At 46.0% G+C, this 17648-nt stretch overlaps 2 protein-coding genes across 3 annotated transcripts; one reads left to right on the plus strand and one right to left on the minus strand.

Moving 5' to 3' along the window:
• Window positions 1-716: 716 nt before the first annotated feature.
• Window positions 717-9693, minus strand: patl1 (PAT1 homolog 1, processing body mRNA decay factor; the record flags this gene model as incomplete). 2 transcript variants are annotated; one of them, XM_080520513.1, is made up of 20 exons in its annotated part: window positions 9636-9693; window positions 8215-8320; window positions 7546-7737; window positions 7204-7458; window positions 6647-6723; window positions 5134-5214; window positions 4694-4891; window positions 4515-4616; window positions 4073-4159; window positions 3769-3989; window positions 3530-3674; window positions 3212-3329; window positions 2807-2904; window positions 2617-2676; window positions 2392-2537; window positions 2155-2314; window positions 1746-1871; window positions 1510-1601; window positions 1193-1342; window positions 717-1114 (listed from the first exon to the last, which is right to left on the minus strand). In XM_080520513.1, exons 1-20 carry the CDS (start codon window positions 9648-9650, stop codon window positions 1093-1095), a joined length of 2451 nt encoding a protein of 816 aa, XP_080376639.1. In that variant the 5' UTR covers window positions 9651-9693. The 2 variants fall into 2 exon arrangements, with proteins under 2 accessions (XP_080376639.1, XP_080376640.1); XM_080520514.1 differs by lacking the exon at window positions 717-1114 and having other exon boundaries at window positions 1189-1342; window positions 7225-7458.
• Window positions 9694-9983: 290 nt separating this feature from the next.
• Window positions 9984-14079, plus strand: LOC308149149 (uncharacterized protein). The gene is made up of 6 exons (XM_080520820.1): window positions 9984-10053; window positions 10133-10216; window positions 10722-10878; window positions 11700-11807; window positions 12025-12607; window positions 12961-14079. The coding sequence occupies exons 3-6, from the start codon at window positions 10732-10734 to the stop codon at window positions 13179-13181; spliced, it is 1059 nt and encodes a 352-aa protein (XP_080376946.1). The 5' UTR covers window positions 9984-10053; window positions 10133-10216; window positions 10722-10731; the 3' UTR covers window positions 13182-14079.
• Window positions 14080-17648: the final 3569 nt, after the last annotated feature.

A 17648-nucleotide genomic window follows, 5' to 3' on the forward strand; every position in this document is an offset into this window, starting at 1 on the left:
TATTCAAATATATTGCCTCAAATCCAGACTTGGGCCTGAATTTCAAATGTGACACAATTTTGAGGGTCTGCACACAAGTGATCTATGTCCGATCTGTTTTTTGACCATGCGAGTGTTGCAGTTCCAATTTTTAATTATATGGGGGAACCAAATCGGATGTTTCTGATGTCTTTCACTGAGTCGCTTATATGTGACTTGACCCTCATAGATGGAAGACTTGACGGCATAAATCTGTCAGAGGAAGCGGCACTACCAAAATGTGTGCGAAACAAGTAGAAGAAATGGACACAGTACACACAGGTGATGGGAATAATCTTAGGAAAGACTGCAATATTTTGTCAGTCAATCTCCATCCATATTTTCTGTTAACAGCGTACTCAGAGTGATGCCAGGACACTGAGGTTGAATGATGTTCAAACTGCAGCCAGATGGTTGCATTTAACACGTCGTGCCAGCGATCATGCAAAGAAATCGAATCTCCCCATCAAATCAGAATTGACCTGCAGTGTGAACGTAGCCTCAAAGTTCTTCTACTGAGAACAGGATGTTTCCGTGTCTGTGCAATGAGCCGGTTCTGTCCACGCCGACTCCAGGCCGCTGTCGGGGAGAAGACGCACCTTCCTGGTACCATGTGCTAATGTTATGGTGGAGAGTCTCTTTCGTGAGTGTCAATCTAAAAAGTGGCCACCACGGCACAAAACAGACGTATAAACAAGTTTTATATAATAGAAATACTTTTTTTTAATTTGAAGTTTCATCACAGGCATAATAGTAAACAAGATATTTAAAAATGCAGATTAAATTTTCATCTTCACTCGGTCTCATACACTCCCACGCACTTACACATGATGTTTAAACAAAGAAAAAAAAAAAAAGTGACAAGAGATCTGGATTAAAAACGATCCACTGTGGATTCACCACACACACACACACACACACACACACACACACACACACACACACACACACACACACACACACACACACACACACACACACACACACACACACACACACACACACACACACACACACACACACACACACACGTCTGCTTGTGGGGGGGGGGAGAGTTCATGTCTGTAGCAACTTCTACCTGGACAAAGCAGAGATCCTAGAAAACAAGAATAAAACTTTTAACTTACACCAAAACAGTTGTCATGGTAACCACATATTTATGTGTGCGTCTTACTGTAGCTTGTCTTGTAACAGCTCGAGCCTCTGCCGGTCGACGTAGCGCGAGAAGAGGGAGAGCAGGTTTGGAGGGGTGAAGAGGGGGGGTGAGAGGGAGGAGGAGGGGACGCTGAGCAGCTCCCTCGTCACAGAAAACACCAACTCAGTCCTGCAGGGCAGGTACAGCCGGTTAGTTAGAAAAGGAAATTGGAGAAAACAACCATCACACTTAACCTGCAGCAGCTGCAACACTTACATCGGATTCAAGAAAGTAACACGGCCGTCACTGCAGAGGCTACTGCTAATGCTAACAGCGCACACACAAACACGACTCACCACCGATTGTCGTCCATGAGTTGACAGTTGGGGTCGGAGCTCTGCATCCTTTCACCTTCACTCAGGATCAGGTAGAGCAGGGTCACGCCAAACTAAACACACACACACACGCAGAAGAGTGTAAAAACACATGCAGACGAACTCAAACGAACGGTGTTGATCCTTATTCTGTGTGTGTGTGTGTGTGTGTGTGTGTGTGTGTGTGTGTGTGTGTGTGTGTGTGTGTGTACACACACCTTGTTGTGCAGCACGGAGCTCAGCTGCCCCTCGCTGCCTTGCAGTTCCTGCAGCAGGTCGGTCAGAGACGAGCTGGACAGTGATTGGACGACGGCAGAAACCGGCTCCACCAACCAGCACAACACCTGAGGGGGCGGAGCAGCTGGTTACCATGGAGACGTGGCTTATAAAAGGCTGTCAATTAAATCATCACAATTCATGACTTCTGTTGTTTTGCTAAAAATTTTAACATACAGTGAAACTTTTTCTCAAGTCAACATTGAAAATTGAGAAAAAATATTGTTTTAATACAGAAACTTCAATGTGAAACAAAATATTTTAACAAACATATGTTAAGTTTTTAACCTACAACTTTTGTCATTTAGATTCAAAAGAAACTTGTGAAGCACAGTAAGTTCAATGTCTGACCTGGTCCTGCTTGTCCTTCTTGGCTAAGGCAGGGAGGTTGCGGGCGATCGCCATGACAACGGCGGTGGCCTGGGGTGACGGCAGGAGGGGGAGGAGCCTGGAGACGAGCCGCTTGCCCTTCCTCACGGACATGATCATCACACACTGCTCGTCACTAACTCTGAGGAGGAGCAAAGACGTCAGGCTGGCGGACACACGACGAGCCCCGCCCACCAGACGCAATGAAGCCCCGCCCACCTGTCCTCCCACTCCTTCTCGCGCAGAGAGTTGCACAGCTGCACCGTGTTGGTCTTATGCTGCTCCAGCAGAGCCTCGCGGTCCTCCTCCGCCGCCTGGACGAAGCGTTTCTCGAAGTCTTGGACCTCCAGCAGCAAACTGTACATCTGCAGGAGCAAACCGGGACAGTGAGACACTTCGGGAGCCACGGCTCGATCCCCGCCAGCGCGGCCACTTTGCACCCACCTTCTCCACCGTGTAGAGGACCTGACGGCGTTTGTTCCAGACCTGCTTGTCTCGTTTCTCCTGCAGGACACGGACACACACAAACGGAACAGCTGAGCGACACAGCGGCGCAGCGGTCCGGCCGCTGCAGGCCAACGTGCTCCCAGAGTGCGCGGGAGATTCCGCCGTATCTCACAGAAACAAAACCGACCTCGTCGTCCGTTCGAGTCGTCACCACGGCGTCGATCATCTTTCTGGGGTTGTTCACGCTGGAAACCGTCAGTTTCCCCAGAGAGCCGGCAAACTGCACTGTAGCCCGGGAGGAGGACAGTTAGCACACCATCAACCCACCGGCTGCAACCATGACGACGCTAGCAAAACTGACCACGTTGCTTTTAAAAAGAGACCAGAAGCCTTTTTATTTTTATCAGCTTATTTATTTGTATTGCCGTTTCTAAACGTTTTATATTGTTGTTTTTAGCACTTTGAGATTTTCACAAATTACACAATAAATGCTTTACCATCATCATCATCATCATCAATGTCCTAACAAAACTGACAATGACAACAAACTCTCTGAACGATGTAACTTGCTGACCTGAGCACACACACTTACCTGGCCTGTAGGTGTGTTCCACCTTTGCCACCTGAGGAGTGATGAGTTTGGTGGTGTGTTCCTTCTTGCTGCTGTCTCGCTCCCGTTCCTGACGCTTCTCCATCTTTTCATAGTAGTTCTACATGTGACACACACACACACACACTTTCAAAATCACTGTATATTTTAGTATGCTAATGATATTCCCAGCTACTGTGTATATAAGCTAATGCTAATGCTACACGTGTCATCTTGCTTTACGGGGGACTGAGTTAGTTTTGGAGTAATGAGGCTCCTCCGCCAGTAAACAGGAGTTTAACTGAATAGTAAAGTAGCTACCTGATAGTAGTAGTCGTCCAGGTAGGGGTCAGTGCTCTGCAGCTGCATCATCTGGATCTTGGTGACCCACTCCTTCTCTTTCTGAGTCATCAGGTTACTGTAGGGGTCTCTGCTGCGCCGGTCTCCTCCAGGCCTGATCCGGTCCCTGCAGGTGTGGGGGGGGGGGGTGGAGAACAGGGTGAGCTCAAACACACCGTAGCGGGGCCGCCATGACGCCTGCTGTGGGTTCACGGTCTTACCCTCCCCGGCTCTGCATGCGCTGCGTCAGCAAGCGGCGGTGCTGCGGGTGCAGGTGGGTGGTGTTGTGCCTGATGGGTGGCGTGTGGTTGGGGGGACCATGGGGGGGCGGTGGCCCCATCCTGTGACCGTGTAGAGGAGGGGGCCCCCCGAAGAACGGCCTGAAACCTCCACCACCCGGTAACAGCGGGCCGCCGGGACCACCACGGGGGAAACCTGCCACCTGGAAGGAGGCGGAGCCAAAGCTTCTTCACATCCCGTGCATCCTTTCTGGAACCTGCTCTGTGGTGATTGTGAGGAACAAACCTGGGAGTTGAGTAGCTGAGCTCGTTGGAGCTGAGAGAGAACCGGACCAACTCTGGGAGGGAAGGGACCGCGACACAACGGAGAGTTCTGCACACACACAACATAAATTAACACCGACATACTGATACACACCGTAACTACACTTTTATAGCCATCAATGCAATTACAGACCCTAAAACACTCATAAATACACCCAAACATCAAATAAGGCAATAATAATAATCACAGTTAAGCTGTAGACCCACTAATACATATTTATGTATCCAAAAATATCCATTTATCAATATCCTCATCTTTGGGAGAAAGGAGAAGCTAAAAACACAGTGATGACATTCATTTGGAAGCAGCTGGAATAACTTGAAGAGGATTTAATTTGGCCTCTGAGAGAAAGTCAACATTAAAGGAGAGAGAGAGGAGGAGCAGAGCGGAGGGAGAAACTCACAGCTATATTGAGGAGGGTGTTGGGTGACAGACGTTCGGGGAAAGGAGGAGGATATCTGTGCTGCAGCGGGGCCCTCACATGAACCGCCGTGGGGTGGTGGATCTACACACACGGTTAAAACGCTTTTAGTTTGTGGCGCGGCCTTAAAAAGTCGCAAGACGGTGCCCGGCGCTCCTTACCTGGTGATTGAGGGCATGGCTCATCGGCTGCTTGGGCGGAGTCCCGATGGGCACCGCCCGGACCGGAGGAGAGCCAATGACGGGCGAGGACGAGCGCGGGGGCGGGACTCGCTCCGACAGGTCCCGCCCCTCGTCTGTGCGGCCCTGAGGCCGTTTGGGAAGACCGACTTCTTTGATGATGGACATCAGAGGACTGTCCTGAACAACACACACACACACACACACACACACACTTCAGATTCATACACACGTCGATACGCTGTACAACTCTTACAGAGACGTGTGTGGATGATATGATTTTAAAATTGGTTCTTTCGTCTGTTACATTAAGACATTTTTTTTTTTTTTACATTCAAAGCAATCCCAAATCTAGTTCCTTGTTATTTGTTCATATTTGGACAAAAATAGGAATTTCTAAGCGAGTGTGTACACGAGCTCACCTCCATGTGTGTCACCAGTCCAGGAGTGATGCTGACTGGTCCGAAGCCCATACTGTTCTCCCAAATACTGTGAGAGTTCATCTGAGACAGACACAAACCTTCACATTACACTCAGGATCAACTTCAACAGCCAGTGAAGAAACACAAACTATAATGTGAAATACTAAAATGCTTGGTTTTTTTTTTTCTATGTCAGGAGGCCTCCGAGACTCTATGTCAGGAGGTGAAATGAGTCGTTTCTTGGACCACAACAGAGTTTAAGACACAAGGTTCTTTGAGTCCTTTAAGGACTCAATAATCAAGACTTTGTGATCACATTAAGTCGCGCTCACACAGGAAGAACCGAGGTTTGATTCCAGCTCCAAAGACACACACTTTTTAAAGACACAGCCCTTCACCTTACCCCTACCCCTTTGAAATGCACGTTCACGAGAGTCTGAGGGGTGTCCCAATTCACTACTGTGCAGAGGCGGAGGCGTAAGGGGAAGGGCTATTCACCCCTCAAAACGAAGCGTTTACAGATGCACACTTTAAACAGAGGTGTACGAGGACATGGCGCCGAAGGGCTTGCATTTCACATATATACGCTTCTAAAGTTATATAAACCTGTTGTGTTTTATACTAGTAAGTACGGCAGTGGCGCTGCCGTATGTAGCTTCCGCGTGTATTTGTTTCGTGGAGACCGTGTTTATAACATTTTTTTATTACACTGTATAGTTCCAAAGTCTTCTAATATGGGTGTTTTGAAAACAGGGACCCCCGAGCAAACAAGGAAGCTCCTCCGCTTTCCCATGGTGAATGAGGAAATATTTCTGAAGTCCAAACACAGCTCAAAAACTGAAGTAGTCCATGTCTCCGTCTATTTCTTCGCCTTGAGGTAGGCAGAGATCCCAATAGAATTGGGATTGGGCCTATATAAACTGCAAAACGATCGTTAAAGAAATAATCCATGAAGGCGAGGTCTTGTGTCTGTAGAAATGTCCACTGAGGGGAAGCTGCTGTGTCACGAGCTAGATCTGATTCAAACTGTGCAATTTTAACAATCTTAAAAGTTCACAGCACTGTAACGACATGAATCTAAATAAACCTTTGGGCCACAACATGAAGTTTGCTGCATGCAGATTTCACAACCGAAATGCAAGCTGAATCGAAGCCCAGGTGAATATAAAAAAAAAAAACTAAAAAATGTGTGACATTCATTCACGAAAAAGAAACTAGCCAAACACGAATGGAGCCCTCGCCCTTGTGTTTGTCAAGAAAAAAAAAAAGGTCGATTGCAGGTCGTCTTTGGTCGCCTTGACAACAGCCATCCTTGAACCGGTCTCGCAGTGCGACGTACAGAAAAACAACACGCTCAAGACCAAAGACATCGCCATGATTCTCTCTCAACTGTCAACTTTCCACTGGGATGGACGAATACGACACAGTGTGTCGCCGCATTCAGAGGTGAAATGACGACGTTAACGATGCAAGCAACTGCTGAAATAAACGGAGCTGTGAGCTGAACTCTGACCTGTCCCATGGGGGCGGAGCCTCTGCGCAGGAGGTGCTGCTGCTGCTGGTAGCTGAGCATGGAGGAGGGAGGGAGGCCTGCAGGACACACACATGGATACACACACGCCATTAAAAAAATATTCTAAGTAATTAAGACTCTTTGTAAAGAACTTAAAGTAACCATATTAATATTTCAGTTTTTGACACAAAAAGATAAATTTTTCAGCCAAAACTGATTGTAAAATCAGTAAATTAACACTTATTCACCCCAATGAATGACCTTTATGTATTCGGCTTTTTTTGTGTGTAATTTTTGTCCAGCAGCTGAAATGACCTTTTAGTGTTTGGCACATTTGCATTGAGCTCATCCAAAGTTTCTTGGTAACGTGTACATTCTTAGTTTATATTTTGCACACGGCCATGCTCTTATCCAATGATTCCATCGAACAGTTTTAAAATCTAAATAATCAATCAATTGTTTTCTGCCGCTAACTGGAACCGCTTCTCAGCTGGGAATTCCCAATAGTGAGGTAACTGGAAAAACAGCAGACACAAGAAGAAAGAGCGTGTCCTTACCGGGGTGGTGTTGGTTCTGACCTGCAGGCGGGGGTCCGGGGGGCAGCTGGTGCGGGTGTGGGATGGAGGGGGGCTGAGACAGGACTCTGGTCTGGTCCAGCCCATGCAGACCGGAGAGGCTGGACCCCGGGGGGACGCCGGGGATGGGCCCGGGCCTCTCCGCCGCTCCGACGCCGGCGATAGCCGGGTCGGCATCCAGGATGAAACGAGCCAGAGACTCGGCCAGGTCGCCGTCCCCCGGCCGATCGTCCGCATCTGAGACGAGAGACTCAAGCTCAATTCATGTGCACAGACGGGAAAACTTCACACACACACACCGGCTCGGGGGCTCGAACCACTGACCTGATGGAGGAAGTCCAGAGGAAGGCGAGGAGAAGCCGAGTGAAGGGATGGAAGCTGGAAGAGGGAGGCGTCCCGCCAGGGGGGAGCGCTGGGACCCCCTTAAATCCCCCTCCCCCACCCCCAGCCCCACGGCCAGCACGTCCCGCTCATCCAGCTCAGCCAGCCGCTTGTGCTCCTCCTGCCAGTCATCGTCTGCAGGAGGAAATGGGGGTTAGGGGCGAGTATTTATGCGACGTGGAGTCATGAATAAACTGCAGTTTTAACAAGTACATCTGAAAGCTGAAGCTCAGTCCTCCATACAGGATCAAACAAGGCTCTCGCACATCTTTCAGGACACTAAAAATATGGACGTCAGCAGTTTGTGTTTCAGGAATTAATAGATATTTTTACTCGGAACACTTAGAAGTAACTCCAGTATTATTTTAGGTTGAGAGAAAAAGCTTCTGAACCTTTCAACCGTCAAAGGAATTTAGAATAAATACACATTATGACCATTATAGGAATCAACATTTACTCTTTAAAATGCCAGAAAACTGGTGGTGGTGGTGGTGGGCAACAATTAAACATGAAAGTCCTTGAAAGCCATTTTGCCTCATTAATGGTTTTGATTTTATTTAGTTGTATATTGCAGCAGTATAAATAAAGTATATTATCGTATGCGAGACTCACCGATGGCACCGGCTCCGAAGGTGTCATCGTTGAACTGATCGATCTCATCCTCGTCCTCGATCAGCCCCTCATCTTCCTCCTCCAGCGTACAGTCTTCATCCAGGGACTGTTGACAGAAGACAGACTTTAATACACGGCGTTTGGGCCAGTTGTGCATTATGCCAGTGGAGCTGATAATGTTATATCTCTGTTATAGTTGCATTGCATATTGTTTTTGTAAACTATGGGTTAGGGCTATTATACATTTTCCATTTCTGTTTTGTACTCTGGGAAAGTCTGAACCAGGGGAGGTCACGACTGTGGTTTGAAGCTGTCCTGTTAAATGGTCATACCTGGCTTGGGACAGTCAATTTAATTAAATTATTGTGTCCCTTTGCATCTCAACATGATGTGTAAAGTCGGACACAAATTGTACCCATAATACAAAATACACCATAAAACATTACTGTGCATAATGGAGATCTTGAAATAGTGAAGTAAAACCAACACAATGCAATCACAGCTTTTGCTATATGTATGCTGCTATATTGATATTGCGATGATACATTTGTGATAAATTGTGCAGCTCTAAACTTCAGGGATTTGTTATTCTAGAGAAAGTATGGGCAGCAAATGCACCACGTTTTTGGCCATTTCATTGTATTCCCCAATACGAGGGCTCATTTCTCTGATATGCAAGTATATTTGGTGTCTTACATAATGCACTTGTGTCACTTTGGATTGTAACTCGGGAGACAAATGGGGCCATTGTTATTTTGTTCATCACAGTATGGTTTCACTGGTCAGGTCCCCATGTGGCTCCTCCTGAACTGGAACTACTTAACTCCTGGAAGACCCTCCTGGCTAACAACCAGCATGGCTCCTCACGGAGAGCAGGTAAATATTCAACTGGCATGAAACCTGTTAGTTACTGGATGTATTCACACCCCCCAGTGTGGACAATATTAATCAATAACATGAGTATGATATTGATAAATGAGGCTCGGTGGAGCTCCTCGACCCTGTTCCACCCTTCATGCTGCTACACGGGCTGTTAGCCACAATGCTAACGCTGACGGTAGATCACTTTAAGACCCACGTCGGAGGGAAACGACAGTGGTGGAGCCATTTAACGGGACCGTCACATAAACTACGGTAAATGCGTGATGTAAAACGGACACTAATGAATCGAATCACGGCTTATTTGCTGGCCGAGGGGCGCCGTGTTCATCCGCCGGCTCACGCCGCCAAACACCCGGGCTGCTCCAGTCCGCCAGGCCGCCAACCGCACCGAGCGCGGCCGCGGCATAAACAACAGACAACCAGCAGCGTTTAAAACAGTCGCCGAGGTGTTCGGAGGCACCGCGGCGACCGTGGGACGTCCGGGAGGTGCTCTGGGAGACACGGCCCGCTCCTCCTTCACCTCCGCAGACACTGCTCACCTGAAATCGGAACATCTATCTTCAGACTGTCGGCAGAAGAAACGCATCGGGAGCGAGGTGGCGCGCAAATGACGCAGCAGCGGGACGTGCGTCACGGGGCGACGAGGACGAGCACGCACAGGGGCGGGAACGACGAGCGGGGACGTACATGGTCGGGGGAGGAGCTTGTGAATTCGTTCAAGTTAATATTGAAAATCATTTAACCTTTTTTTTTTTTTAGGGATAAATGTGTTGATGTTTTATCCCGGATGTATTACATGTATTGTTGCAAATATAAAAATACTTTTTGTTGTGTCGGGCCATTGTTGTTGTCACGAGTGAGGTCAGACAATAAATGTAAGACAGGAAGTAAAGGAGCTGTATTGAATACGGGAAGTAGTGGAACTATCCATAAAGCTCAGAAAGCGCAGCCCCACCTGTAATATTTTTTCACCAGTCATTCCTTGATTTATGATATATTACTGTTCTCAATGTGTTTACTGATGTGTGTCTATTAGGCGGAGCCGCAGGCCATCTCCGGACTTGTTTACGTTTTGACGTCAGTGGTATAAAGAGGAATAACGCAGACTGCAACACGGAGGGTAAATAAAGCACACAAACTCATTGTCTCTGTGCTTTCTATTGTCGCAGCTTCATGCACGTTTACTCGCGTTTATCGCATGCGATGTTTATTACGTATTGATAAAGTAGTGCAGGTTGTGTGAATGGAACGTGACTGGTGGGGGCTGCATACCCTTTATTATGTGTTCATTAGTTTTAAAGCTGTTGATCTCCAGCCGTCCTTTACTCCATGAAATATGTGTATGTGTGTGAGTTGAACAAGTCAAGCCTTTGTTGTTGGTAAACAGATCGTTTCAGTCAGATTCTTCATTCACTGCATGATAATTACACCATTAGATCTGAGGTGAAGTGGCTTAAAAATGACCAAAGTCACAGTTGTTTTTGCATCTGTTGTTGATAAAGGTACAATTACTGACTATGAAAATTAAGCATATAATTAAACTCATTAAGATGTCCAGCTTTATACAGGAGATGAGTAATTGTATTGAAATAGGTGTTTTTGATGTCTGTCTCACACTCCCTCAGGTCCTTCACCATGGTCCAGCTGCAGCTCTGCACTCTGCAGCAGCTGATGGACTCAGGGTTCGGCCGTCCTTTCCCCCGACACGGACTCCAGCTGCTTTTCTGGTTTGCCAACGACTGTCTGACCTGCGAGCTCGTCCACTATGTGTCCGTCATGAAGGTACAATAACCTCAGATTCACTGGATAAAAGTTTACAAATAATCAAAATAAACCTCACTGTTCAGGAAATGAGTTCAGCTATATTCATTGTACTTGGACATTTAATCTGATGACATTGGCTTTCCTGCAGATTAAAAGTAACTCGTGACTTGATGAAGTTCATGTGTAAATGTGGTTGTTGAATATAGTCCATAACTATATCAACATATGTGGCTTTACTTGTTGTCTTTATTGACATGGAGTCATGATGAACACTGACTACCTTGTCATCTTTGGGGCCAAAAAAAAAACTACAGTACCTGTTTTATTTCTGGATTATGTTGTTGACACATATCCTGACACATCCACTTATTAATTTCATTCATGCACTTACTCAGCGGGTATAAAGGGCTGTGGCCATTCACTGACATTGAAATACAGAACTGCGTGTCTCCTGCAGAATTATGATGAGAGATGTTGTAATGTTCCAGGATCGGCACTAGAGGGAGGAATATATGTTGAATTAAAGACGCCCAAGGATGGAGCTTTGAGGAACCTCACTATTGATTTTCAAAAACAGGAGAATAGTAGGTATTAAGACACAAGATAATGCTTGTGCTAAAGCTATTAAAAAAAAAAAAAGAAGTAAAAAGGTCACTGACACTTTACTGGGATACTCATTTTATTGCAGTAGTTGCTGAGCTATTACTGACAGAGTTTTGAACAGTGGTTTTTAACTCAGAAAGACAGCATTAAGACTTCTATGTAATCTATTTGTGGATCTCATGAATGAAGACCTACATGGCAACGAACAGGAGGAGTGACTGTGTGTGTTTCCGCAGGTGGCGTCAGACTGCCAACCGGAGAATGGTTGCTACGGTTTCCACCTGTTTGGGAACATCGAGGAAATTCTGCCGGTGCTGAGCAGGTCCAGGAAAGGCAAGAGGAAGGTGTGTCAGCTTTCATTCCCTGAGCTTTCCCAAGGAAGAATCGACAAAGTTTATTACACTGGTTTCCTTTGACGTGAGAAAATCTAATTTTACAAAAAAACCTCAGACGTCCTGATGGCCTGTGCTGGAACCCTGACAGGGTTCTGGAAATCACTGAGCTTGACTCCATGATGCCACCTCTGTTCATCTCCACCCGATGATCTGTGTCTGTCCTCAGTATGCCTACTATGAGGTGGGGAACCTGAATGCTGAAACACACCCAGGCTCTGCAGACCTGCCGGTGTACGTGAGGGAGAATTATGAGCTGGGGGGAAGCTATGGAGATGACAACATCGACCGCCTGGTCATCGGATACCATGTGAGAACCAGAGTGGTGGAGGTGCTGTTTGTGATGGAGCATGACGCTGCAGCCTTTGGGAGGTTCAGACCTGACAGGACTTACCAAATTACCTGGGACCTGATCGGAGACTTGCAGAGCCCGGAGCTGGACCTCAGCTCCTTCCTCACCCAGATGGGGTACTACGAGATCATACAGGTGGATGCTGGTCCCAGATGGGGGCAGTACCAAGACCCTGAGCTGGTCTTCAATATGATGACTCGGCAAAACGAGGCTTTTGGAATCTTCCCAGAAGCCTTCAACCAGACATTCATCAACAATGTCCAGCCCTCCAGCTACGGCCAGCAGGGGGAGCACTTCCTCCACACGTACACACACAACTACATGCAGTCTGAACCGTGGGAGCCCAAAGCCAAGAGGAGAATTCACAGCCTGGACAGCTGGACTCCACATCAATACCCTGGTAAGTCAGAGTAATTCTGCAGGAGGAGTTTGACACACACTACAAGGTTAAAGGTCAACAGGCAGAAATAAAACTGTAAATGTGTCATATACAGAAGCAGACACCCTCACTTATCATTTATTCTAACAGTTTGCAAAACAGAAAATCTGAATATATCTCATTAAAAAGTTAAAGGCTGAACAGTGAGTTTTATTAAATACTAAATAAGTGTAGTTTCGTCGATAAACATTAGTCGGCTACCTGATTTGGAACACACCACTGGTCTCTTCACTGTTTACCTTCTTACCTTTCCATATGTGGTCACAGAGGTCACTGATGGAGGATCTGATGGTGTGTTTGATGTGTGTCTGCAGCATCGTGGCCGGGGCATGACGGGGACGGAGGCGGGGGCATCGGCCTGATCCGGCTCCTGCTCGGAATCGGAGCTCTTTACCTGGCAGCCAAATGCTTGAGCTGGTGTGTAAAGAGCTGGTGGGAGATCGACATCAGCGAGGCCCTCCCGAAGATGGCGCTGTGGAGGACGCCCAGCTTTCCACGCACACGCACACACATCATGCTGGACTATGTGTACTGAGATGCTCAAGAAAAAAACAGCTGATCCTGTGACGCACCGGGAAAAACTGAAGATGAAACCGCGATGTATTAATCTCATAAAGACTTCAACTATCATTATATTTTTATTCTATCAACATATTTGTATGATGAAAGTTACGATCAAAATGAAAACGCCTCAATCAGATCAAAGATTTGATTTAAAATTGCACTTTACAGCTTCACCACAACTGAAAAATTCCCTTCAGAATAGTTTGTAAGACCAAATTAAATGTTTCAGCTGTGTTAATTAGACACTCTTATCACATTTAGAAATGTAATTTATTACTCTTCCATTAAATGTATAATGTTTTTAGGCTGAGGAGTTAAGAAGTGAGATACAGCCCTATTGTTTTTATGACATTGTAAAAACCGGAATAAGACAGTTTCCAGTGTTTGTCTTGACAGTGACGGATGTGTTGGCCTTCGCTGTATTGACATGAAAATTTTTAAGTGAAGACGTTGAGTTTTCCGTGTCAGTTTACACGACAACGGTGCTCGGAGCCACTGAAAGTGCGAATTTTGTAAAACGGCTCAGAAGGTGGACATTTTCTACAACACTTTGACTCTGTGTCCATGGAAATGAGGCAAAATGCAACTTTTTGAAAACCCACTGGTTTCACTCTCCCCGTGAATGGGAGAAATTGTCCCATTGTTAATGTTAAGAGTGTGTTGTTTTCTGTACGTGTGTGTTGTTTTATTACAAAAACAGCCAGCAGTATTAACTCATGGTTTGTCATACTAACCACATTGTTTCCAGCATTTCTGTCATTTCCGTGTACATGGACAATGTTTTGAAAATGTTGCCATGCAAACGCAATAGCTTTCTGAAACAAAAACACAAAAACGATACTCATTCACTCAAAACATTGTCGTGTTAGTGGGGCCCTTGTTTGCTTGTGAGGCTAATTGTTGACTGAATGTGTTTGTGTTTCAAATAAAGGATGTAAAGAGTTCACAAAGTTTTTTTGTTCCCACAAAGCAGCTCCACCTGAACACAGTCTCAGTCTCTGACTCATGAATATTATTTGAGTTCGAATTGGGAATTCTGACTTAGAACAGCCGGGGCCTTATACGACCAAGACAACAGGAACAAATTATGATGCCGTTTGTGTGGAACTGATAGTGACGTCCCGTCTTCACAAAATCAAGCCTGATAAACCTTCGTCCTGTGTGTCTCAATCATATACAGCATGGACGCAGTCCTCAAAGACATCCCACATCAAACTTTGCTTTCCGACCTCAAGTGGGCGAAGTTTTACAAACTCTGGAAACTGAATCAGAGTTCCAGGTTGAGCTGGAGCGCCAGATGTGCGATCTCAGAAAGTGGAACCGATGCGTTCTTCAGAAATGATTTGGGAGGACGTAGACATTGATGAACATCAGGTTGAAAAACCTGTGATTTTACCACACAGGAAGTCGTGCTGGATGCCGTTTCTGCCTCCTGTTCATAACGTGTGACCTCATGTGACTCGGCCACAGATAGAAGAGGAGGAGGACACGTTGCTCTGTCAGCAGAGAGGAGGAAGGAGCTGCTGGGATGGACGACAACATTTACATGAACCTGGAGGAGCTGCATGGAGCTGCGGGCGGTCGGGCCTCAGAACACAGTCCAACATCGTCACACTCCATCAAAGGGACATCAAACCAGAACACAACCACGGCGTCCCACTCTCAACGATCTCAGCTTGGCAGGACAGAGAAACCCAAAGCTATTCAAGGTTCAGAGGTCAACAGAGGTAAATAAAATAGTTCTTACATGAACATGTAAAACATTTTCAGATGTGTACTCACTCTGTGTGCGTGAGTACGTGCGTGTGCGTGGGTGTGTGTGTGTGTATGTGTGTGTGTGTATCTATTTTAAACGTGTTTGAGTTTAATGTTTAGGTACATGTGTTGTGACCGTGCTTGCTTGTTTATTCACTAGTTTTGAATGTGATTTTTCTGGCCTTGTGTTTATATTTTGTTTGCTTATTTGAAGCATTTGTTTGTAAAGTTAACACACACACACACACACGCACGCACGCACACGTTTGCCTTCAGCCACCATGTGTGTTTGACCGTCAGCAGTCGAAGTGCCTTTGAGCAGCAGTTGTGAACCTGAGGAGGAGAGTGGACATGGCCGGTGTCAGAAGCTGTGCGTCGTGTGTGTGAGCCTGCTGTGCTTCCTCCTGCTCACCACCGTCACCGCGCTCAGCGTGCGATGTGAGTGTTCAGGAGACAGAGAAGATGAAGGGAAACCAAGCGAGGGAGAAGACGAGCAGGTGTGTGAGGTGTGATATGACTAAAATGAGCTGTTTCCTTTCTGCTTCCAGACCACAGGGACGTTCACCAGCTATCCGCAGATCTGACCAATCAGACGGCAGACAAACACCTGCTGCTGCTCAGGTACCAGGGTCTGAAGCAGGAGAGAGACCAGCTTCACAACACCTACAGGACGGCGATGAAGGAGGCAGGTGAGGGCTTGTTCTGTGACATAAGACTTGTTGGTGCATTCAAGTGAATTATTACGCGGTATTAAAAAGAATAGTTTGTGCAGAATGTCTCTGCTGTGCATTATCAAGAAGACCTGGCAGTAGGCACACACTCATACCCACACACACACACACACACCCTGTACACGGATGTTCTGTGTCTCCTCAGGAAAGTGTCCTCATGGATGGACACAGTTTGGCTGCAGCTGTTACCTGCTGGAAAACTACCGCTCGTCGTGGGACTCAAGCAGATCGATGTGTCAACGCAAAGGAGGAGATCTGGTGATCGTGACCAGTATGGAGGAAATGGTGTGTGTGTGTGTGTGTGTGTGTGTGTGTGTGTGTGTGTGTGTGTGTGTGTGTGTGTGTGTAATGACATTAAATCTGTTGTTCTTCCCATTTCAGGTGTTTCTGAATAAGCTCGGAGCTCGTCTGAAGTTCTGGATCGGCTTAAGTAAAACTTCAACATACAGTTTGTGGATGTGGACAAATGGACAAAACCTCAAAAGCTCGTAGGTGTTAACACACACACACACACACAGACACACACTTTAACGGATTCATTCTAATTTCAAAGAGTTTTCTGTGTTTTATTGTGAGCACTTTCTGATTTGTTTCAGTTACTGGAGGTCTCCACAGCCAGTGTTGTCTTCTGGGACCCAGATTCAGAAATGTGCAGCGTTTAACAGCTTCTCACATGTGAGCACTTTCAGGGCTGTGCAGTCCTGGACTGCAGAGTTGTGCTCTCAGTCCCTGCAGGGGGTCTGCGAGAAGAAGGCCAGCCCGCAAACTCAGTGAACACATCTAAACTCACCAACTACCTGTAAACCACACAAGAAGCACAAAGACCTGCTTCATGTTTTCTGAGGAGTTAATACTCAATAAACTTGTTTTATTTCCACTCCTTTATTTCACATATCTGCCCCGGAGGGATTCACACAATCACCACTGACCAAAACAGAATCAAAAAACATCTTTATCAAAGGTAAATTTCACAATATGCACAACTTGTGAGCCAATTCCACTTACATGCAATGATGAATACATTTCTGAAGAAATGTGTTTAATACAGGAGGTACTGCAGCACTTTCAGCACATCTTGCTCCTTTCAGCTCATTTTACATGCAACAAGCACAAAATTTACAGCAATAAAAAAATATATAATAAAATACAATCAACAATACAGCCATACTCATCTGACCCTCACGTACAGCTCGGTTTCATCTGTGACGCTCGAAGAAAAAAAAGTTGAATAGAAACACAATAAAATAAAACAATAATGAAAATCTATCACATTGCATACAGTAATTCATGAAACCTGAACATTTCTGTGTTCTGGGTCTGACCGTCGCTGCCACCTTCTGGTCAGTTGTGGTCTCCGCGTTGCGTTGCGACCTCAAGGGGACGAACCAGCAATTCAGAACAAACTTAGCTGATCTTGTAGTCTTATGTTACTTTTTTAAATATATCTTTCAATTGCATTTAGTATAATCAAATGGACAACCATAAGGACAAGAGGCCGCAATGGATAAAAAATTACAAAAAATATAGAAAAGAAAAATAGTCAATGAGGGCAAAAATGAGAATGTCAACAAATATAATCCTTTGACATTGTTGGGAGAACCAGTTAAATGTGTCAGACCAGGCCATTTTTCTCTTAATTTCACACAATATCACCTCATGGATAGATTTGCCCACAGGCCATATGTTTGACACCATGAATAATGCTGCCCTCATTAAAATATAATCAATGTGTGCATCACATGCACAGTTTTATTTGAGTCTTTATTTGTCTGACCCCTCTTACAGAGGATGAATGGTGAGGATAAAATGTTCTGGACCGCACCTTCTTGCTGTTCCCTATTAAACCGACCTGGGCTTATCTCTTCCACCTGCTCACTAGCAATCGAACAGTCGCAGCTGCTGCAGGTGGTGAATGCAGCACAAACAGGACATTGTTCACTAGTACAAAGGAA

The sequence above is a fragment of the Blennius ocellaris genome (genome assembly GCF_963422515.1).
Source record: "Blennius ocellaris genome assembly, chromosome: 3".
NCBI classification, from domain to species: domain Eukaryota; kingdom Metazoa; phylum Chordata; class Actinopteri; order Blenniiformes; family Blenniidae; genus Blennius; species Blennius ocellaris.

Coding starts and splice junctions, on each gene's coding strand:
- LOC308149149 (XM_080520820.1), top strand. CDS start 10,732: ATGGTCCAGCTGCAGCTCTGCACTCTGCAGCAGCTGATGGACTCAGGG. Junction 10,879..11,699: donor ACTATGTGTCCGTCATGAAG/GTACAATAACCT, acceptor GTGTTTCCGCAG/GTGGCGTCAGACTGCCAACC. Junction 11,808..12,024: donor CCAGGAAAGGCAAGAGGAAG/GTGTGTCAGCTT, acceptor GTCTGTCCTCAG/TATGCCTACTATGAGGTGGG.